Source organism: Haliotis rufescens, unplaced genomic scaffold, assembly GCF_023055435.1.
Source record: "Haliotis rufescens isolate VD_foot unplaced genomic scaffold, xgHalRufe1.0.p SCAF_9, whole genome shotgun sequence".
Taxonomy (NCBI): domain Eukaryota; kingdom Metazoa; phylum Mollusca; class Gastropoda; order Lepetellida; family Haliotidae; genus Haliotis; species Haliotis rufescens.
The window spans coordinates 18,291,181-18,314,726 of NW_025964383.1; the positions used below are offsets into that span (position 1 = coordinate 18,291,181).

Below are 23,546 nucleotides of genomic sequence, written 5' to 3' on the forward strand. Positions count from 1 at the left end.
CATTGCTGATATCTGACAGTATTGCTTTTGCATGACGAAATAAAGTAAAAGTAGAGCGTATGTACTTGGTTTTCAGATATAGAATTACAGAGTTCGTCGGGCCTAACTGAATATGGGGTTTAACGTCGCCTTAAAGATTATTGGACTTGTATAGCGACGCACATGCACGTGTGTGCTTGGATGTGTGTTTGGCTGCTTGTACTAATCCTTACTTTTAGCTCTTATCCACTGAGATACCGTGTCGCAGTTTAACATCGAAACCCTAATCAGACACAGTATACAGACTCCGAACAGACCAGTCCTGGTTGTATCTCCTTAATGCCGAGCGCCAGGCAGGGAAACAACAAGTGCCATTTTTTAACGTCTTTTGGGATGACGCGAACCTCCGACCTTCCGCTCACGGGGCAGATGCTCTACCATAAAGGCAGTCTTGATATCTTAAACCTGGGGACAGAAACATGTATAGAATACTGGGGACTCACCTTTAAGGACCGTGGCGAAGTAGATGGCGGCGCCAAGACTGGCCGCCAGTGTTATAACCAGCACACACATTATAAGGGGTCCGAACAGTTTCTTAATGCGGGTTGCGGGTGTTTCTATGAACTCAATAGGGATCTCAATAGTGCTGGCGGTTAAAGCAGTCGGCTCGGGTTTATTGTTATTATTATTTGAAATAAGTGATGAAGATTGGGCGGACTCTCCGCTGCGCCTGCTTGGAGTAGCGCTGGTTCGACGTTCCTTGCCCGACCTTGACCCCGCCTCACTGCGACGTCGGTCACTATTTGCTGTGAGAGTTGTAATTTTTGTCTCGTCACTCTTACCGCTGATAATGCTCTCACTGCGTCCACTCTTAGCACTCTTTCCACCTACACTGACCTCACTTCGAGTCTCACCACGCAGATCACTTCGAGAATCACTGCGCAGGTCAGGGCGCAGGTCAGGGCGCAGGTCAGGGCGCAGTTCAATTCGAGATTCAGGTCGTAGATCACTCCGGGAATTACGATAGTCATTACGAGGATCATTTCGAAGGTCATTGCGCAGGTCATTGCGCAGGTCACTTCGAGGGTCATGGTCATACATGCTTCTTCGCCTATTCTGTCGATCATTATCACCACTTGGGATATTCTCATCAGAGTTTAACTGTTGGCGCCGAAAATGAGGCGACTCGTTCCGCTGAGCGTTCCGATGAAAGTCTCCATCTAACAGATCACTTTCAGAATAACGTCTGTTTTGGGACCGAAACGGATTCTGCAAGTCACTCATTTCAAACACTGGGTTCCGCACACCGCCAACAAATCGGAAGTCTGTTCCACGCTCCAAAAACTGATCTTCAGGGATTGTGTCAAGGTTTCCACCCGACCCAATTCGAGGGAATAACGACGACGCTGACCTTGACCCGTTCTGAGAAGCTGGTGACCTTGACCCTTGACCAGAAGGTGCCATGGCTATCGGCGAATGACCCGGTGAACCTCCATAATTGTATTCCGTTTGCCATTTCAGTGGTTGGTACTAAAACAGTGAAACAGTGAAACAGTGAGACAGTGAAACAGTGTTTGTTCATACAAATGCATTATGAACGAAAAAAATGGATACGCATTGACAATGACAATAAGAAGCCCCGAATCCCGGTTAGCCCCGATTATATTTCTAGGTTTGTCAGCACCATACCAGCTCGTGGTGTCACAAAAGTAGTACACGTCTGAGACCTGCATCACTTCGGGGTTAACGCCCACGTCAAGCTGACATGCCGGGATATACAGTAAATCTTGAAATTAATGCGTCTCCAAATTTGTACGACTGTTTGTGTTTATAATCAAGTTGGTTTCCGCTATCCAAAGTGTGCAGTGAGGCCGTCTTATTGTTGATAGTCATTTTGGAAACATAAATGCGAAGTTAGATTAATGCCAACAAAGACCACTCGCATTTTTCGCATTTTTCACGCTGGCGTTAATTTCAAGATTTACAGTAACCGGAATACTGTCCTGAAAGCCGACAGGAATACTGTTCAAAGCGGCGTTAAAGCCAACTCACTCACTCATTCACTAACAAAACCCGAATTAAATGTTTGGATGTCAGAGCGTAAAAAACTCACTTGTTGAAAAGGCTCTTTAACAAAAAAGGCTTAAACACATAAGTGTACTGGCTTCATGTGAGTACTTAAGTCCTTCAATACCCTTCAAGGCAAATACAAACACATGATATGTAATCTTTAGTGTTACGTCTTAAGGCAAACCTAATTATATCACATTCGAGTGGTAGCCTTGTGGTTAAAGTGTTCGCTCGTCACGCCGATGGCACGTGTTTGATTCCCCACATGGGTACAATGTGCAACGCCACTTTCTCGTGTCACCCGTGGGGATATTACAGGAATATTATTAGCGGCATAAGATCACACTCACCCACTCACTATATGTAAAACAAACTGGAAGTCTCCGAAAAATGAATACAGTAAACTACGGTTATAACGAACTCAAAGGGACTATAATTTTTAGTTCGTTATAACCGTAGTTCGTTATAAGCATATATACAGCATAACTACAGCAAATGATCTGGACTAAAAAGTAAGTTCGTTATATCCGTCTGTTCGTTATAAGCATGTTCGTTATAACCGTAGTTTACTGTATTCTATTTTCAGTTTAAAACCATGCATCATTAAACACAATGCATTTGACAAAATGATTAAGGATTAATGAATTTGCACAATTCTGATTTTCCTGGTTTATACACAAAATAATAACTTCCTTTTCATGACAGGATGTCTGTATATTCCGTCGTTTTACATTGGTATTGCAGAAGTTATTAAAAAATTAAAAACACAATTTGGTCAACTTTCTGGTCTTCCGCGACATTTAGACTTCACTGCAAATACTCACGTCACAAATTAGGGGGTTTGTATGCCATGTTATCGGAGCTGATCTCCGTTCGGAGAGGGACTTCGGCATAATCCGGAGATCAAGAACTGATCTCTCCAGCGGATTCTCCCTGAGTTACAGCGCCACCTTCCCTGAGAACGACAGCCCGGGACTGACTGACTGCAATCAGGGGAGGTAACTCAATGTGTCACATCTGCCACCTGGCACTAAACACCCACCTGTCAAGACCGTACATGGATTTGTATGGATGGTACGACATGGGGTTTACCACACACATCACGCATGCGCAGTCTAATTTGTTATGTTACTCTCATGCCCTATTATGGAAGGAAATCTGACGTTGTCCAACAAATTCCGCGTACATGAACATCGGCAGAAAGTGGTTGACTTTTTTGTAATTATTTTCTGTTGATTTACACATTTAGTTATTTAATAACATTTAAAACGAACAATATGCAATTGTAAAGTGGGGTCAGTTGTTTTATTAAATTGTATTATATTTCTTTATTTCTGTGTTTTCGTACTCTCGTCAGAACTGAAACCCAGTTTCACCCAGATTAAATGACAAGCGCGGATTCAGCGGGGAAGCATCGCCTTTTTTAAACAGGGGGTCCACTTTAAATACAAAAGTGCCAGCTCATAATCCGGTTTTTAGTCTAAAAGTCAAATGATTTAGTTAAATGTTGATTATTACTGCGGCATTTCTTAAACAAAAGGCGGGGCACAACTCACATCCCGATATTATCTGAATTTTACGTCACTACCGTACATTTTGGTGTGCTTTACTGTATATCATTATCTTCTAGTATTCTAAGGCGCCGCAATTCGCTGTTTGGGCATGCGTCACTTGGGCACGCCAGAAACCTATGATAGTGAGTTCGAATCCCGGTTCGCCCCGATTATGTTTCTAGGTTTGTCAGCACCATACCCGTGCTCGTGGGTTTCACCGAAGTGGTAAACGTCTGAGAGTTGCATCACTTCGGGCTTTCCTCCCACATTCAGCTGACACGCTGTGATATAACTGGCATACTGTTAAAAGCGGCGTTAAACCCAACTCACTCACTCACTCTAAGGGTATTCTATTTTAAGCTGATAATGGCGGTCGGGTAGCCTAGTTGTTAAAGCGATCGCTCGTCACGCCGAAGACCCTGGTTCCATTCCCCACATGGGTACAATGTGTGAAGCCCATTTCTGATGTCCCCCGCCGTGATATTGCTGGAATATTGCTAAAGGCGGCGTAAAACAAACTCACTCACTCACTCACTCAATTAAGCTGATCAGTTACGAACTTTATTTAATTGAACTGTAATGTGTGGCTAAACAAATCTGCCCTGCGTGTCTGTCGGTAGAAAGAGGCTCAAGCCACACTTAGAGGAACTGAAAAGTTAACTGTTTTATCTTTATTTCAATAATTATCATTGTACTGATTTTGAAGGTACCGGGTTATGGAAGTGGTCGCTGTTCATGGTTTTTGTTCACTGACGTAATCTTGTCATTCCGAAATAAACGCAACTGAAATATTTTTGATTTGTTTGGCTATCAGCTGGAAAGTCGTAATGACTCCCAATATAACATAGGCGAATCATGAACTCTCTTAGATGTCCACGTAGAAAGATGTGCCGCCGCCAAACTTTGTTAACAGACTAAGTGGGATAATAAAAGACGATGCTTAAAATTTCATCATTTTTTGTAAAATCTTTGGTCTATTGATCCTAAATGAAACACCAGATAAGTGAGTGAGTGAGTTAAAATTTAACGTCGCATCGGCATTATTTCAGTCATATAGCGACCTAACACCAGGCAACATTCCACATCAATACATCAATGTCATGCGTTCGTTCTCCTATAAAACAAGACGGCTTATTACCCGCATCGATTGTATGTTCGAATCCCGGTTCGCCCCGATAATGATTCTAGGTTTGTCAGCACCATACCCGTGCTCGTGGGTTTCACCAAAGTGATAAACGTCTGAGACCTGCATCACTTCGGGCTCTCCTTCCACATTAAGCTGACACGCCGCGATATAACTGTAATACTGTTAAAAGCGGCGTTAAACCAAACTCACTCACTATTACCCGCATCTGGTGTAAGTTAATCGAAGACCTATCTACACCCTAATTGTTCGTTGACAGATACAGATGGTACATGGATCTCAATTCAAGGCAAACGTCTGACGTCAGGCGAGTGATGATCTGTCAGGCACAAGGTAAACAACTTACGAAGACAGTTATCACCATGTCCCTAATTCGCCTCCGCCCTGCACATGCAACACACACTCCACCTGCTTGTAACGGGTTCGGTTGTTGAGATGAATTGATCCATCATCGGACAAACCCCGTCCTGTTCTTCAAGAAGAAGTTGCTCTTTACACGCGCCGCCATGACCCTTGACGGATATATGCTAACTCGACACGACAACTCGACACCGGAAGTGGCTTTGAAAACAAGATGGCGAGAACTGGTCATTAGCAATGGTTCTTGGCTGACGGATTGGTCGACAGAGCTTCTTCCTGTCGATGTTTGAAGTTGTGTAGGCGTGGTGTGTTGTGAGTGAAGACGAACATGTTGGACATGCTGTGGAGGATGCTGGTTAATGAAGTGCAAGGTGTCGTATCTCGACACAAGGCAGATGGCATGTGGAACACCATCACTTATACGTTGTTGACAAACGTTTCGCTGTTGGTCAACAAGGATTAGAAAGGTCACCGCTGGTCAGCACTGACGCTCTATCTCTAATGAGTGATTTGGTTTAGATGTAATGAGGGGTGACTGAAAGGCCGATGGATAGTACACTCATAACAGTTTACATGCATAAGTGAGTGATAGACGTTAACGCCGCTTTTAGCAATATTCCAGCAATATCACGGCGGGGGACACCAGAAATGGGCTTCACACATTGTACTCATGTTGGGAATGGAACCCGGGTCTTCGCCGTGACGAGCGAACGCTTCAACCACTAGGCTACCCGACAGCCCCTTTACATGCATAAAGTACAATACTTTCAATGCCCACAGGGGCAGTCGGGTAGCCTAGTAGTTAAAGCGTTCGCTCGTCACGCCGCCGTGATATTGCTGGAATATTGCTAAAAGCGGCGTTAAACCATACTCACTCCCTCACTTCAATGCCCACATAATGCATTTGAACCAAACGAATAACCAGAAAGTATATTCCTGCAGGCATCAAAGTGACGAGAACTTCTCAGCCAACCCCAGTATCTTTAACAGTTTGTTTCATGTTTGTTTGTTGTTTGTTGTTTAACGTCGCAATCAGCGGTATTCCAGCGAGTCTGGACCTGACAATCCAGTGATTGACATCATGAGCATCGATCTACGCAATTGGGATACGATGACATGCATCAACCAAGTCAGCGAGCCTGACTACCCGATCCCGTTAGTCGCTTCTTTCGACAAGCATGGGTTGATGGAGACCTATTCTACCCCTGACCTGCAAGGTGTCTGGGGTAACGCGTTGGGGTGTCGGGGAGGTCGGGTAGCCTAGTGGTTAAAGCGTTCTGTCGTCACGCCGAACACCCGGGTTCGATTCCCGACATGGGTACAATGTGTGAAGCCAATTTCTGGTGTCCCCCGCCGTGATATTACTCGGCTATTGCTAAAAGCGGCGTAAAACCATACTCACTCACTCACTCCCTCGTTAGGGTGTCTGCTCGACATGCGAAGAAACTTGACATGAAGCGGGGGTTTAACATTTCCCTGCAAACACTGGCGCAGACAGGCCAGGCAACATGATCAGAGAGAATCAGGAATTCGAAATGTTGATCCTGACATGGTTAAGGGACTAAATTCTACGGAAGACTTTTAGGGCCATGTGTTTTTGGGGTTTTTTTTCGATACTATCTTGAAATTTCAAGATACTTAGTTGAAATTTCAAGATACTATCTTGAAATTTCATGATATTAAGATGAAATTTCAAGATACTAAGTTGAAATTTCAAGATACCATACTTCTATTTCAAGAAAATGAAATTTCAAGATACAGAAGTTTAAATTTCAAGATAGTAAGTTGAAATTTCAAGATACTATCTTGGAATACAAGATACTATCTTGAAATTTCAAGTTATTATCTTGAAATTTCAACTTAGTATCTTGAAATTTCGACTTAGTTTCGTGAAATTTCAACTTCAGAATCTTGAAATTTCGACTTAGTTTCGTGTAATTTCAACTTAGGATCTTGAAATTTCAAGATAGTATCGAAAACAAATTAAAAAAACAAATGGCCCTAAAAGGCTTCCGTAAAATTCTGTACAGCTTAGAAAAAAAATTATAACAACTTCTGGTTTATTGCATACAGCGACGTTTCGATGTATATTCTTTCACCGTTATCAAGCTGGAGTGACACTACCAAGTGATGAAAGGTATATATGCATGTTTCGAGTCATTATTCTCTGGCGTTGACATTAAACATTTATCAAGAAATGTGTACTTTAAAGTTCGACAGTTTACAGTATTCTGTAGGCGTACGATCTGATACATACAAATATAACTGCTATCTCATGCTTTGAAAAGAAACAAGCGTGGAAAATCACATGAGAAATGCTTCAAAATTAGTCACTTGCCTAAGGTAAGATCGTAAGATTAGGTAGGATCGTTTCAGTCCCAACACAGATGCCTTTCGGCCTTAAGTTAAGCTCATCATAGTGACACAGCTACCAAGATACCGGGCCGGATACCCCCAAGGTCCAGCGTGGTCCATACTGAGGAAGATTAGAATTGAGGCATTACAGACGTTCATGTTGCACAATTATTCCGTTATACGTAACTGTACTTCGTTAACTCCCTTAGTTCTGTAGCTCACCTTGCAGTTAAATTAAAAATAATAAATAAAAATTTAAATATGAAAGCAACCGTTTGTAAAGCAATCCGAACTAGACAGAAATAATAGAAACAAACTTTTCGATGGCATATTCAGTAAATCTTCCAGGACATATTAGAAACAAATAACAACATAAACAAAATCTTCGGATGCCCTGCCCGGTAATGAATTATGGTTACTGAAAGGATTGTTTGTTATCAAAAAAATTGTATGTTATTTTGAAGTAGTGATGTCTCATATTTCTGTTTGATTGATATCGGTATTAGTCCGGACTAGTACAAGCAGGCGCGCGCGCACACACAACACACACACGTGCATGCTCGTCGCTATGTAAGGGCGGTGGTGTAGCCTAGTGGTTAAAGCGTTCGCTCGTCACGCTGAAGGCCCGGGTTCGATTCCCGACATGGGTACATTGTGTGAAGCCCATTTCTGGTGTCCCCCGCCGTGATGTTGCTGGAATATTGCTAAAAGCGGCGTAAAATCCAACTTACTCACACATCGCTATATTAGTACAAAAATCTTGAGCGTGACGTTTAATCCCAGTTCGCCTCACCTCAAGAAGAAGAATATATGTGCGTAGATAATCCCGACCAGAATAAACAGCTATTGTGTGTAGGTCACCAGTGTTAATGATATACGCAATAAATCACATTCCCAGCATATTCAGAATAATGAATAATTTAGAAGGACTGTTTTGCTCGCCCTTTAGCGCACTGCCGTGTCGTTTCCCCAAATATCTCCTTCTGATAACCAAATGCTAAGGTGTATGTAAATATATTCTCTTTACATCGCACGGGGCGATAAATTACCATGTATGTATTTTGTATGTTCCTATGGAAGCCCTTCCATGCATGCTGAAGAGATTGATTATGATAAACGTTTGCCTGTTGACGAATACTAAATATGTCTTGTTGAAACGCGTACATTCGTCATTGTCGTAAATATTCCTTATAATGGTCTATCCAAACTAAGTCTTGGACATTCTTGAAAAGTAATCCAAATGTTTCCCACCGTATAGGCGGAGTGTATGTAACAAGGGACATTTTTCAGTCGATATTTACACGTTTGAGAAGGAGCTGGCTTCAATTGCAATGACAGTATTCCAGTCATATTCCGCCGTGTCAGCTTGATGTGGGAGGAAAGCCCGAAGTGATGCAGGTCTCTGACGTTTACCACTTCGGTGAAACCTACGAGCATGGACATGGTGCTGACAAACCTAGAAACCTAATCGGGGCGAACCGGGATTCAAAGCCACAACCATTGGTTTCTGGCGCGCCGAAGTGACGCAAACCGCTGCTAGTTCCGGTGCCTTAGACGACTTGGCGAGGTGTTCCCCCTTTTAAACGTTTGAAAGATTATATGATCCAATGAATTTGAGTGAGTGAGTGCCAAGAACCCCTTATACAAATATTCCCGCCATGTCAGTACTGTCCGTAATTGGCTCCTCACAGTGAGTGAGTGAGTGAGTGAACATGGTTTTACGCCGCTTTTAGCAATATTCCAGCAATATCACGGCAGGGGACACCAGAAATGGGCTTCACACATTGTACCCATGTCGGGAATCGAACCCGGGTCCTCGGCGTGACGACCGAATGCTTTAACCACTAGGCTACCCGACCGCCCCCCGGTTCCTCACAGTGAGTCGAACAGTATCAAGTATTTTATAACCACATGAAAATAAAAGCAACCAAACCATTTCCACAATCATACGAAATATCTACCAAAAGCAGAGACCATTCTCGCCACTTGGAATATAAACACGAAATATCGCGATGATTTATTACCGAAGATAGCTGCATGTGTGCTTATACTTATAAAGTGCAAAACATTAAGCCATTCCGCCGATAAGAAATACAATATTGACAAAAATTGCCAAGGTGCAATTGCGATAACCATATTTGAACGAGATCTGATCACGTGGTCAGTCAGCTGACTGTATTTAGCAGCGTGTGCACATTACAAGCACGAGCAGAAAGGAAAAACACGTGCAGATGTGTGTTAAAGCGCTATTGAACAAATCCATTGCTAAATATAGCTGCTAGCAGTCACGTGACTGCCTATTCTGACCCGAATTGTAAGCTACTTTGGCTAATCGTGGTGCGATGGGGTAGTGGTTAAAGCGTTCGATCGTCGCGCCGAAGACCCTGGTTCTATTCCCAATCTGCGTACAATATGGTGGAACATGGAAGGAGTCTCCCTCCACGATATTGCTGGAATATCGATAAATGCGGCGTAAAACCATACTCATTCAATACACAACGTATCCCGACTGTCTTAAACCCCTTCAAATCCATTACTAAATACTCGGGGGTTCAAATAACAGAGGCGACTAACGGGATCGGATGGTCGGCTCGCTGACTTGGTTGATGTATGTCATTGATCCTAATTGCAACAAACCAACCAACCAAATAACGGACACATTGACTCAGCAATAATCACTTTCCTTTCATAAATATAGGTTACGATGTAACGATCTAAATATAGTCCAACGATTCTTAAAGTAGCATCCCATTCGTTTCGTGTCTGTCAAACGCTGAGCCAAGCTATTGCTTTCTTGTCCGGTTTAATCACCGCTTGTCTGGCAATGGCATACACTAGCACGAGCGGCATGCGTTGCACGCAGAAAGGTACCGAGTGGCGGTGAAATCAACGCCTAGCACGTGCTTCGTGGTTATTGCGCATCTCGGGCTGTCACAGGTGGCATTTATGGCCAGCTCTGACACTATAAAAGCGGTTGTACATTTATAGAAACACAGTTGAATATTTTGGCAGCGGAAAGTGGTCGCATGGCTGCTGCGTAATTATATCGGTGGAAACGGCGCTTTTGCAATGTTGTCGTTTGTAATATTTTATTAAAACCGCAATACGTCCTTGAAACGACAATTGTGGTTTGGGTCGGACAGACTGTATAGGATTTTTGACATGCGTGCTTCTAAGGTATGTTCACCACGGAACACCAGCATACGATGCAGGAATGTCTTATCTGCTTTAACAACACGTCTTGATAATTAAAGTTATGAATATACATGTCCACTATATATCTGGTTCACACTATGTCTCAATTACGGGGGACACGGGAGACCCAGTCGTCTAAGGCGCCGCGATTCGCTGTGCAAAGTTGCGTCCCTTGGGCACGCCAGAAACCTATGATTGTGGGTTCGAATCCCGGTTCGCCCCGATTATGATTCTAGGTTTGTCAGCACCATACCCGTGCTCCTGCGTTTCACCGAAGTGGTAAACGTCTGAGATCGCATCACTTCGGGCTTTCCTCCCACATTAAGCTGACACGCCGTGATATAACTGGAATACTTTTAAAAGCGGCGTTAAACCCAACTCACTCACTCACTCAAATACGTAACAATGTCATTCTTAGCCAATCGGATATTTCGCCATGAACGCATAAAAATTGAGAATGGACGCAAACAAATATACATTGCGAGTGTTGTTGAAACGGGAAAGCTTAAAGCCTTGAAACAAAGGCATGTCAAGGGCGGATCCGGCATTTTTAAAAGGGAGGGGTCCAAAATATCAAAATCATATCTTAATCATTTTTTTTTTGCCTGCAACATACAACATTTGGTTTTTTAAAAGGGGTATCCGTCTCCGCCAAAGCATTTTAATTTCTATCAGGAAATGTCGCCTGAGGTGCTAGAATAGAACAAAGTAAAGTGGTGATATTAATCAAAAGAATGTTTGACTGAAGGTACACGACGGTTTTAAATTCTTTGGGGCAGAACACTGAATATAATGTGCACAAAACACTTGTATGAATGACAGAAGGGTGAGCTGCGCGGCATGAAACCACAATCAAATTGCTGGCGTGAGGGGTCCGCGCCTTGCTGGTTGCAGCTTTTCCATGTTAACTATCGCAATCAATGACAGGTGTCAAAGTCGTAATTGACAGAAGACATCCTCTGTCTGAGTCATCTTCGTCAAGGCAAAGTTTTAGACAGTCGAGTTATATTTGGAACATGGAAACGTGAGCCCCCCAAAAAACAAGCATGTTGTATGCATTTCATTTGAGCCGCGGTTAGTGTTGATGGTCATGTAAGTGTTGAGGCAGACGCCGTCGTCAAACCCCGTGTGTGACACAAATGGCACGTGTCGTGTTAAAAGAACGTTAGCAAATATTTCAAGAATGTCGCAATATTAAAGAGCATCAGGATAAAATTCCGCTATGAAAATTATTTTTTTCATATGACGTCGCATCTATTTGTCGGACGAAATAGTGACCCTGAAACGCCGTTATTCTCAGAGTTGCGTGCCTTGGCCTTACCAGGATCTGCAAGAACGTGGTTCGAATACAAGAGTAGTTCCTATTATATATCGTTTGTCAGCACATGGTTTTTCAAAAATGTGGATGTTAACTTGCTAACACAAGTAACACAACGCCTTTCCATCCTCGTGCATTGAGCTGACTCGCTGTGACAAAAAATGGAACATTCTTTAGAACACCATCAAACCCAGCTTGCTCGCTGTGTCGTACCCCGTGGTGATTCCGATTTGTCTCCACTTAGACATTTTTGTGAGCCGACTTAATTGATCGGGTGGTCAGGCTCGGTGACTTGCATATCAACGTATACCGACGTTGCTCAATCACTGGCTTGTCTGGTCCAGGCCGCCATAAATATCTGGAATATTGCTGAGTGCGAAGCTGAACAATATCAAACAAACAAGCACATATTCGTAACGGTAATTAAAGTCGTAGCAGAGATGATTATATGCAGTGCGATTAGGATTAATGGCAGTCTTGATTATCGCTATGAACGCGCCATCACCATACAATGTATGACGTCAGAGGATATTGACGAAGGTATGTCAGCGCCGAATTGTTAAGTTTAGTGAGGTAAAATGGGGGTTAAGATTACAGCCCTTATGTATACAGTGGCGCATACGCCAGTTTTATAGTGCCTGCTGAGATGCAATGACTTACATGAATACCGACCTGCAATTTAACGCCGAGCATCTAGAATAGAACAAGGACCATCTTTTCACGTCTTTTGGTATGACGCGGCCGGGGATCGAACCCCGGACCTTCCGCTCTCCGAGCGGACGCTCTACCACTAGACCACAGAGGCGGTCTGTAATGTTTAGTGAATTAGATAGGGTAGTGTTATTGCAAATGCCAACCGCCGCATCGCCACCATAGGGGAATAGAAACGCGCTTTCAAACTAACATACAGTAAACTACGGTTATAACGAACTCAAAGTGACTACTATTTTTAGTTCGTTATAACCGTAGTTCGGTATAAGCATATAAACAGCATAACTACAGCAAATAGTCGGGACTTATAAGTTAGTTCGTTATATCCGTCAGTTCGTTATAAGCGTGTTCGTTATAACCGTAGTTTACTATACACTGATACTCCACCGCCACTTTCAGCTTCAGAGTCGGTTTTCAGTTACTTTCCATTATTTTTCCCATAACAACTAATACATAAACAGATTCAAAATTTCACAATGTCGAGAGTGTCTTGATGTGACAGCCATCGAATGGCGAATTAACAATACAACTCAAGATTTGATAGCGATATTCTTATTATTACACCACATTAATCACTTGGGGGTAACATTATTAAATAGTTCATTTCCCTATCAAGAATTGAGGATTTTATACGACTCAAAAGAAGTTAAGGGTCACCCGATTATTTCAAACCATGACAAATTAACTGAAGGAATATGAAATAATCGGGTTGTCCTTAGCCTCTTTTGAGTAGTATGTATCGGGAGAAGACTGGTGTTATCCCTTCCTCTAAACTCAGTTTAAACACATAGGTAATAAGGTATTTTAGCAAGATCGTGGACCAATCAATCATCATTCTGACATGGAGGTATGAAAAAGTATAAAAAAAAGTATTTTAACACTTACTACTCTATAGATAGAGTATACCATCCCCCCAATAAGACATGTATATACCCTTCTAAGGATGTGAATACGTGCATGCGTTGTCACCGCGTTTACGAGGATTATTAATAGATTTAATGACTTGGACGCTGGCCGCACCTTTACCGATAGACGCGTGCTGCGGGGGATGCGCAAGGCAGATAAAATGATAGTTTATCTAGGATATTCACATTAGGAGGGACGTCAGAAATGGCCGTGACACAGTGAACGCTGAGTGGACCAGCACCCGGAAATACTACCACTATATCTCGGGGGTAGGGCGACGCTACGTGGGGGTGGGCGGCACACGTGTAGGTGTAGACAGGACAGTGATGAGTTAGTCTGTCTCACGGTCACTGAACCTAGTATTTTTTCTTCACCAAGCCCTTACTGTAATGTAAGTCTAGATTTTCCAAGGAATGTTCCATCTCACTTGGGCTCGTTCTCAATTTAAATGTAATTGTTTGCGTCTCACAAAATTATATAACTTCAGAGACTAAGTGTTAGTCTTGGTGATGAGTGTGAGTGAGTGAGCATGGACTTACGCCGCTTTTAGCAATATTCCATCAATATCACGACGGGGGACACCAGAAATGGGCTTCACACATTGTACCCATCTCGGGAATCGAGCCCGGGTCTTCGGCGTGACGAGTGAACGCTTTAACCACTAGGCTACCCGACCGCCCTGTCTTGGTGATGACTGTACTAGGTTGTTTTTTTTGTATTTATCTCGGGTGAGACTTGCAGTCATGATTGTGTGAGAAGTATCGTCATTAGGCCACAACAAATACAATTATTAGCACTTATTGTTTTCAAAATTGAGGACACGAAGAATCATTGGTTTTTTTATTGAGTATTTGATTTCAGTATTTTCGCTTATAAGACTTAGCAGATCTGAGATTGTTATGAAAATTCAATTTTGTCAACCTTTTTTTACATATTCTAACCTACTTATGTTCATGACAGGAAAAGCCATACTAACAAACACTCAAATCTAGATAAAGAGATTTCAAAAAGAAAATTGTTATTATATTTATGATTAACCTAATCGTTCTTCAGACCTTCGTGTTTCCTTCACATATATAGCTGAACCACCGTGATGTAACTTCCACAGCGCCGTAAAACACGACTCACTCCGGTTAGCAAGGACATCTTCTAAAGCCATACCATGAACTTCAGTCTTTAACTGCTTGTGTGCAAACTGATAGGGTCGAAATTCAAAACAAATATTAGCACAAAACCTGCAATCAGGTGTTTTAAGCGATTTCTTAAAAGTTTGGTCTGCGTAATAATAAATTAAGAAGCATCGTTGAAATACTGATTTTTTTTTGCGAGATTTTTCTTAGGTGTGTCAGTCAACAAACACATATATTTTTATGCAAATTGTGTGAGTGGCGGGTACTACCTGTAGGGCAGGACATGCTCACCCTGACGTCATCAGTTATTTTCAGTGATCCATTCATATGATTATTCACCGCCTTTTACGCCCACTGGAGCGACATTTACGAATGTCTTTCCGGTTATTTAAATTATTTTCAAAAGCGGATCCGCACAGAAAGATACATTTGGTAATAATGTTATGCTAAGCATCAATTAACATGGTTAAGAATTACCCTGATGACAAATTGTGTAACCATCAGTTACGTGCGTAAATTCATTCGACTGATGCAGGACAAGGGAGTTCCACAAGTTGATTAATTGATTGCTTTGTCAATGTTTAAGATTGTCAAGTGTTGTCAGGTATATAGTGAGCTGATTGATGATACACGAACAATACCTTGAAAGTGTCAGCAGAGGCCTCTGTGTATATTGATTGTTGGAAGACCCGTTTAGGCTGATTTAGAACAGTAATGTCATTAATTTGAAAAAGGTGACGGATAAAAAAAACATATTTTTCATTCCTTTTTATGAGGCTATATGAAGATTTATTGATAATGTGAGTCATCAGACGAAATAAAAATTATTTCAATTTTGGTTTGGTTGGTTTGTTTAACGCCGCACTCAGCAATATTCCAGCTACATGACGGCGGTCTGTAAATAATAGAATCTGGACCAGACAATCTAGTGATTGACATCATGAGCATCGATCCAGGCAATTGGGATCGATGACATGCATCAACCAAGTCAGCGAGCCTGACCACCCGATCCCGTCAGTCGCCTTTTACGACAAGCTAGTCACATTTTACGGCAAGCATTGGTTGCTGAAGACCTATTCTACCCCGGAAACTTCACGGGTCATCAATTTTGGAATATGCGTTTTATATGAACTCTTAATTTGAATAAGTATTGGTTAATATCAAGTACTATGAAAATAAACAGAAACGACATTAGGATGAATAAATATGTTATATAACTTTCATGTTACCATGTTTTATTTCAATTTCAAGGAGTGTTAAGAAACGACCCGTTCAACTTGAATTTCGTTTTTTACACCGGTTACCAACATCTTTCATCTCGATACGCTGGGCGTGGCCAAATAAAGACCATTACTTTTTTAGTATTGTGACCTACATGAAATAATTAAATCTCCCTTCCAAAAACAGTCATGATACAAGAATACCTTAACGTTTGTCACGGGGTATTAAAGTACATTAGCTCTTAAGAGATGGTTTTTTTCCCGTTTTAACAAGAAACATTAACAAAGACAGTGAGTGAATGAGTTCGGTTTAACGCCGCTTTTAACAGTATTCCAGTTATATCGCGGCGTGTCAGCTTAATGTGGGAGGAAAGCCCGAAGTGATGCAGGTCTTAGACGTTTACCACTTCGGTGAAACCCACGAGCACGGGCATGGTGCTGACAAACCTAGAAACATAATGGGGCGAATCAGGAATCGAACCCACAATCATAGGTTTCTGGCGTGCCCAAGGGACGCAACTCTGCACAGCGAATCGCGGCGCCTTAGACGACTGGGCCACCCATGCCCCCTAAAAAAGACAGATTTTGTACCGGAAATAAAAATTGGAAGGAGTGACTGAGTATAGTTTCACGCCGCTTTTAGCAATATCCCAGCAATATTACGGCGGGGGACACCAGAAATGGGCTTAAGACATTGTACCCATGTGGGGAATCGAACTCAGACCTTCGGCGTGACGAGCGAACGCTTAAACCACTTGGCTACCCACCGCCCCGAAATAGAACGTGAAAAAGAACTAAATAACATAGCGGTCGGACAGGGGAGATCATTTACTGTTTTGTCAAATAGAGCAGCTGCATATGGTTGGTTTGTTGTTTAACGCCGCACTCAGCAATATTCCAGATGTATGAAGGCGGTCTGTAAATAATCGAGAGATTAATATCACGAGCATTGATCAACGCAATTGGAATCGATGACATGCATCAACCAAGTCAGCGAGCCTGACCACCCGATCCCGTTAGTCGCCTCTTTCGACAAGCATAGTCGTCTTTTACAGCAAGCATGGATCGATGCTCAAAATGTCAATCACTGGACTGTCTGGTCCATACTCGATTATTTACACAGACCGCCGTCATATAGCTGGAATATTGCTGAGTGCGGCGTTAAACAACAAACAAACAAAATACATGAAGAAAATTAGTGCCAGTCATAGTTAATAGACTGGGACGTGAGCTCACCATAAATAATTCTAAGGTATCTCTCCTGAATTGTTTTTAATTTTGTTGTGGTGGCTTTGTTGCAGAAGTGCAAAATAACGGGTCAGTAATTAAAATTTGATGCGATGAAGGTTTTGTAAATGAGAAACCAGAATATTTATGTAATTGACCTTCCGTCCCATCAGCTTGTCTTCAAGGTCATCTCCGGGCCAGACACACGGATTACCTTATCAGCGGTTGTACAAAGGAAATGTGTCTGTCATATGTCATGCTAACAATCATTGCTATCATTGAACATCACCGCCCAGCCATTAGGCCGGTAACGGTGATGGAGCGCAGTGACAGCTGTCTTCTTAGTTACGTCACCGTGACGACCGTTACGGGACACAGAGCAGTTGGACAAGTTAATCTGTTGTCTGAGCTGGTTAATAGACTAGTGGGGAGTTGTCTTAGGATATTTCAGAAATCAATTCCCATTTGACCATCGTTATACTGAGTAGGTACCAGTCCCCATGGTATGTAACGCCATAATACAGAGTTACGTCCCTTAGTAGTATGGGGATACGCCTTATTTTGTTTGACGCGAACACAACATATACCTTAAAATTGATACAGGGCGTTCGGGTAGCCTAGTGGTTAATGCGTTGGCTCGTCACGCCGAAGACCCGGGTTTGATTTCCAACAAGGGTACAATGTGTGAAGCCCATTTTCTGTTATCCCCGCCGTGATCTTGCTGGAAAATTGCTAAAAGCCACACTCAATCAATTAAAATTGATACTGTTCACAACAGCGTTATGTAATCGTTAATACAGACGGAATCGTTCTCAATTAAATCATGGGTACGGTGAAATGTCATGTTCATAGTTTTAGACGTCTGGAAAAGTAATCGTCCGTAAAGCGAGGTGTCCACATGCAAAGGGCTTCCGGAATAACGAGGTTACTGGACACTTAAACTGCAAGCAAAGTTTAAAGCATTTGAATAATGATAACAGCGATAAAGTGTGTACAGTTCACCTAAGGGACGAGACACCCGAATTATTCCTCGCGTGTGTTTTATAGCGAACACCTGGTGTCTTCACTGATTTTCAGTGATCCATTTATATAATGTTCACCGCTTTTTTGCCTTATACTCCCAATGGAATCTGTTTCGTCTGATAATCGAGACTGGTTATTGTCTGGCGTTGTCGTTTTATATAACTTCTATGTATAAGTGAACATAGTTTTACAGGTTAAATCTTATACAAAAAAACAAGCAGCGAATTGTGGTATATATTGTCACTGCACTGCCGCGCAAACATTCCATGCAACGCAAACTGACATCCTACATTGCCAGTATGGCTTGTGAACATTCATCCACGGCCACGCTAGAAATGTTATTCATTTATGTTATTCATTTATGTTATTCATTTATGTTACGTAGCATACATTCACAGGTGAAAAGTAGGCACATCTCCCCGGAAACCAGTCCACGCCCGCTAAAATATACGATAAATTTCCAGGACGGGATTAGGCCTAATCGTATGCATAACGTGCTCAAGTGAAGTCCCTCGTAGACAACGTGTAAAGTTAATGCGTGAGACTGACAGGTAGATTGTTCCCACTGACACGGCGTTTAAATCATAGAAATATTCAGCCAACACCTTCCCATGTGTTGTACTCATACTACTCACAAGAAGTTAAGGGCCACCCGACTATAGCAATAGGACAGATTCGGTGGCCCTTAGCTGCTTGTGAGTAGTCTAGCGACAAGATAGGGTTGAATTTGTATCTGGACTGCGCTTCGGGATTTAAAAAAATGCTTGTCATACTTTATGTCGTTTGCTGAGCCCAACCCCGTGTCCACTTTCTGTTAATTTAAGAGGTTGTTTTTGTTTAGCAATGAGCATGTTCCGTCAAAAGGCAACCTCGTTTGTTTGTTTTTGTTTACATAAAGACAGTGGGGAGGTGAAATGGGGTTTAACGATCAAGAGTATTGCACTTAAACGACGTGCATCAACGTGTGTGTGGTGGTGATGGAGGTGGGGTGGGTGGGTGGGCTGCTTGTTCTTGTCCGGATTAATGCCGATTTTATAGTGCTTGCCCCTCTCATACTGACTCCGAGCAGACCAGTCCTTGTTTTAGACCTTTAATGCCGAGCGCCAGACAAAATAACAACAAGTACCATCTTTTCACGTCTTTTGGTATGACGCGGTGGAGGATCGAACCCCGACCTTCCGCTCTCCGGGCTGACGCTCTATCTCAAAACCGCGGAAGCGTTCGATTACATAAAGAGTAACTAGGCTTTTCAAATTGGCAGACCCAGCAAACGTTATTCAAGTCGTTCAAACACTATTAGATATGTCAATTATGATTCACAACAGTATAACAATTAACAAGTACCGTTATTTTGTGATCACCGTTGGGATTCCGGGTACGAATAAAGATCCCCAGCAACCTATGATTGTCGTGAGAGTTGACTAAATAGTTCGGGGGGACAGGCTCGCTGACTAAGTTGATAGCAAGCCATCGAACCTCGACGACGTGGATCGTTGCTCATAATATCAATCACTAAATTGTCTGGTCCAAACTTAATTATTTACAGACCGCCATCATACAGCTGGGATATTGCTGAGTGCGGCGTTAAACAACAAACAAACAATTATTGTGGAGGACAGTGTCTCCGTTCCATCCTGAGTGCTTTTGTTCCTTATCATATTTTGGAGCAGAGATCACCTTAAAGGTGCTACTTGTTGTTACCCTGCCCGGCATTGGTTTTTTTTAAACAAGGACTCATCATCTCGGGGTCAGTATACCGCTTCTGAGTTGGGTATCCAAGTTAAACTGCGGCATGGTGTCTCAGTGGGCTTGCACTGTAAAACCGACATTTTTCCGAACTAGTACAAACACACACGCACGACGCACGACGCGCGTCTCAGATTAGTCATATTTCATCCTGTAATTTCGTACATTTAACGGGGGCACGGGTGGCCAAGTCGTCTAAGGCGCCGCGATTCGCTGTGCAGAGTTGCATCCCTTGGGCACGCCAGAAATCTATGATTGTTGGTTCGAATCCCGGTTCGCCCCAATTACATTTCTAGGTTTGTCAGCACCATACCCGTGCTCGTGGGTTTCACCGAAGTGGTAAACGTCTGAGACCTGCATCACTTCGGGCTTTCCTCCCACATTAAGCTGACACGCCGTGATATAACTAGAATACTGTTAAACCAAACTCTCTCACTCATACATTTAACTGTATTTCACACAGCTCTTATTGTGTTATTGAAAATGAAAGAGGTCCCTTCATGGCTATATTTTGTAGTTTGGCTAGCGAGGCTTAGGAACGCAGGAATAATTATTACATCTGTTGAACAGTTAGTTCATGTTTTAGAAATAGTCTTGAGTGAGTGAGTGAGTTTAATTTTACGCCGCTTTTAGCAATATTCAAGCAATATCACGGCGTGGGACACCAGAAATGGGCCTCACACATTGTACTCATGTCGGGAATCGAACCCGGGTCTTCGACGTGATGAGCGAACGCTTTAACCACAAGGCTACCCGACCGCCCTTAAAGCCTTGGGGTACTCATACATTCACATGTCACATGATAAACAAGACAATGGAAGCGACCAAAACTAACCACAGGCCATTTCAAGCACAAAATGTAAGTCAGTATGGTTTTACGCCGCTTTTAGCAATTTCCCTGCAATATCACGACGGCATTCGTGACCAACTCGTGTTATTCCGGGACAAGCCGAATGCAGGTTACGGAAAGGGGCGAGTGGTGACGAATGAACACGACGGGTGCACATTTTACCCATGTATAGAATCGAACCCGGGTCTTCGGCGTGACGAGCGAACGCTTTAACCACTAGGCTACCCAACCGCCCCACATAAAGATAATATAGGAACACGATAAATGGGTGTGTCGCAATTTGTCCCAGAAAGCAATTAAGTGCGCTTGAAATACGCCATGATACGTCATACCACGTGAAAATGCCCACTGGGGATCAATCTCATTTTTTTAATTTCATTTTATACAGATAAAATAGAATTAACATCGATGAAGTCACAACACACAAAGCCAACACGAGGTCATACATCACGCAGAGAAGACTTCTGTCACTAGGCAGGGAAGTACGATTAATCTGATACGTCAGATTCGATGTAATAAAACTGACAAGGAGTTTGTACCAAGCAGGATGGCGGTAACTAGTAAATTATCTAAATGTTTCGTATTTGATGCTGTATCGGACTATCGGGGGAAATGAGGTCTTTCTTCGATCAATCGCACGTAACTTTCCCCCTCAGTGCGTGGTTTGACTGAACAGTGTTTGTTTGTTTGTTGTTTAACGCCGCACAATAGCAATATTCCAGCTATATGACGGCGGTCTGTCAATAATCGAGACTGGACCAGACAATCCAGTGATTGACATCATGAGCATCGATCCACGCAATTGGGATACGATGACATGCATCAACCAAGTCAGCGAGCCTGACTACCAGATCCCGTTAGTCGCCTCTTACGACAAGCATAGTCGCCTTTTAGGACAAGCATGGGTTGCTGAAGTCCTATTCTACCCCGGATGTTCACGGGTCGAACAATACAGTGACTTGAGCACACGTTTACCATGTGGAATGTTAAATACACCCGTCGTTAATATGTACCCTTTGACCTTTGGTAGGTATCAAGGCAATAATTGATAGCTTTTTTTGGAGGGGGGTTCACATTTTTGTTGTTGTTGGGTTTTTTTTGTTTTGTTTTTGGTGGTTTTTTTTTTTTTTTTTTGGGGGGGGGGGGGGGGGGGTAGGTTAAATAATTTGTACCCCAGATTAGTAAATGTCAGGGCTTCAGATAATTTTTTTAGCAGCCATTGGGTATTTATTCACATGTGATCATTCACATTGGGTATTTGATCGTTTTTGTTTTTAAAATAATCCTGCTTAAAATGCTGTTTCGGTAGCCTCCAATTTTCATCTTCCCTATGCAGTCCCGATGTCCACAAGCTCACAACAGCGATACATGCATCAGTAGCAATAAACGTGACGTAGCATTCCCTGCAGAGGAGTTCGACTAACATCTAGTCTCTGAAATGAATTTATTTTACCGAAAAACCGTTCTTAAATTATAGTTATGAAATATAATAAAAATGAGCCCAGAGACTTTCTTCATTTTCAGGTACTGCAGTAATCCAAACATTATAGACTTTCATTGGCTATATTGGATATATTTGTTTGAGGGTCTGTATGACAGATTAAAGAGGATTCTATGTACAGGTAATGCCTGCATTCGATCAGCCAATAACGGGCGCAACTAGGCTAATTATAGTAAGCAAAATCAATGTTATGAGTGCGCGAAGCGACCGGGTTTGGAGGCATGCCCTCCAGAAATGTCTAAAAATTAAATACTCTTAAACACATTTAAGCATTTTGGGACAGTCTATGTTTTATTTGTAACAAATATTAGTAATTTATTTATTATATTTTATTATTATTATAATATATATGTGTACATGTAATATATAATAAAATAATAAAGTCCACGTTAGTCCATCATCGTCTTTATATCAGTTTCAGACATAGTACTTTCGCTGTCTCATGACAGCTCTTCAGTGTAATAAATATGTTTCACCAGCACATTTTCGACTTTCAATTTAAGAAACATCTATGATGTCAAATAAAATTTGAACATTAAAACGAATCGATAACATCACTTCTATGTGTTTTTACATGTTCATTCGTAGTATGTGATGATTATTAATATTTTCATATTTTAACGCGAGCCAACCTATCATTATAATGAAAACAATTGTGAGAGCGCGGATTGCTTACGCAACGAACCATCTACCACTAAAATCCTAAAGTAAGACAATAAATCACGTTCAGTTATGCTTTTTTCTAAGCTTAAGCAATTGCTTTTCTGCTACAATGGTAGTTTCGCTCCTGATATATAGTGTCATCATAGATGTTTCTTGGATGAAAGTCGAAAATGTGCTGGTGAAACATATATATATTACACTGAAGAGCTGTCATGAGACAGCGAAAGTACTATGTCTGAAACTGATATATTAGTGAGTGAGTGAGTTGGGGTTATCATCGCTTTTAACAGTATTCCATTCATATGGCGGCGTGTCAGCTGAATGTGGGAGGAAAGCCCCAAGTGATGCAGGTCTCAGACGTTTACCGCTTCACTTCCAGCTCATGTTACATGTGATATCACCTTAGGAAAGTGACTTTGTTCGAAACATGCCACTGTTAAGCAGTGACTGGGTACCCGGTAGGATGAGACGGAAATGTCATTGATAACCTTCTCGCGCCTCACAAGGCAGCTTGGGTTGAATTATACCCAGGGAGATGAGATTGAAATTCGATTGCACACTGATCTTAAGACCGGCGTGGTTTTGTAGCCCTTTG

At 42.2% G+C, this 23,546-nt stretch overlaps 1 protein-coding gene across 2 annotated transcripts in view; it reads right to left on the reverse strand.

Moving 5' to 3' along the window:
• Positions 1-23,546, reverse strand: part of LOC124145954 — a 40,442-nt gene that overhangs the window by 15,634 nt on the left and 1,262 nt on the right. Inside the window, exons 1-2 of one of the 2 annotated variants that reach the window (XM_046515944.2) lie at positions 2,874-3,009; positions 483-1,509 (exon numbers count right to left, since the gene is read on the reverse strand). In XM_046515944.2, the coding sequence (XP_046371900.2) occupies positions 483-1,509; positions 2,874-2,942 (1,096 nt within the window). In that variant the 5' untranslated portion in view covers positions 2,943-3,009. Of the gene's footprint in view, positions 1-482; positions 1,510-2,873; positions 3,010-23,546 lie in introns of those variants that run through there. The other variant, XM_046515943.2, reaches the window with a different exon arrangement.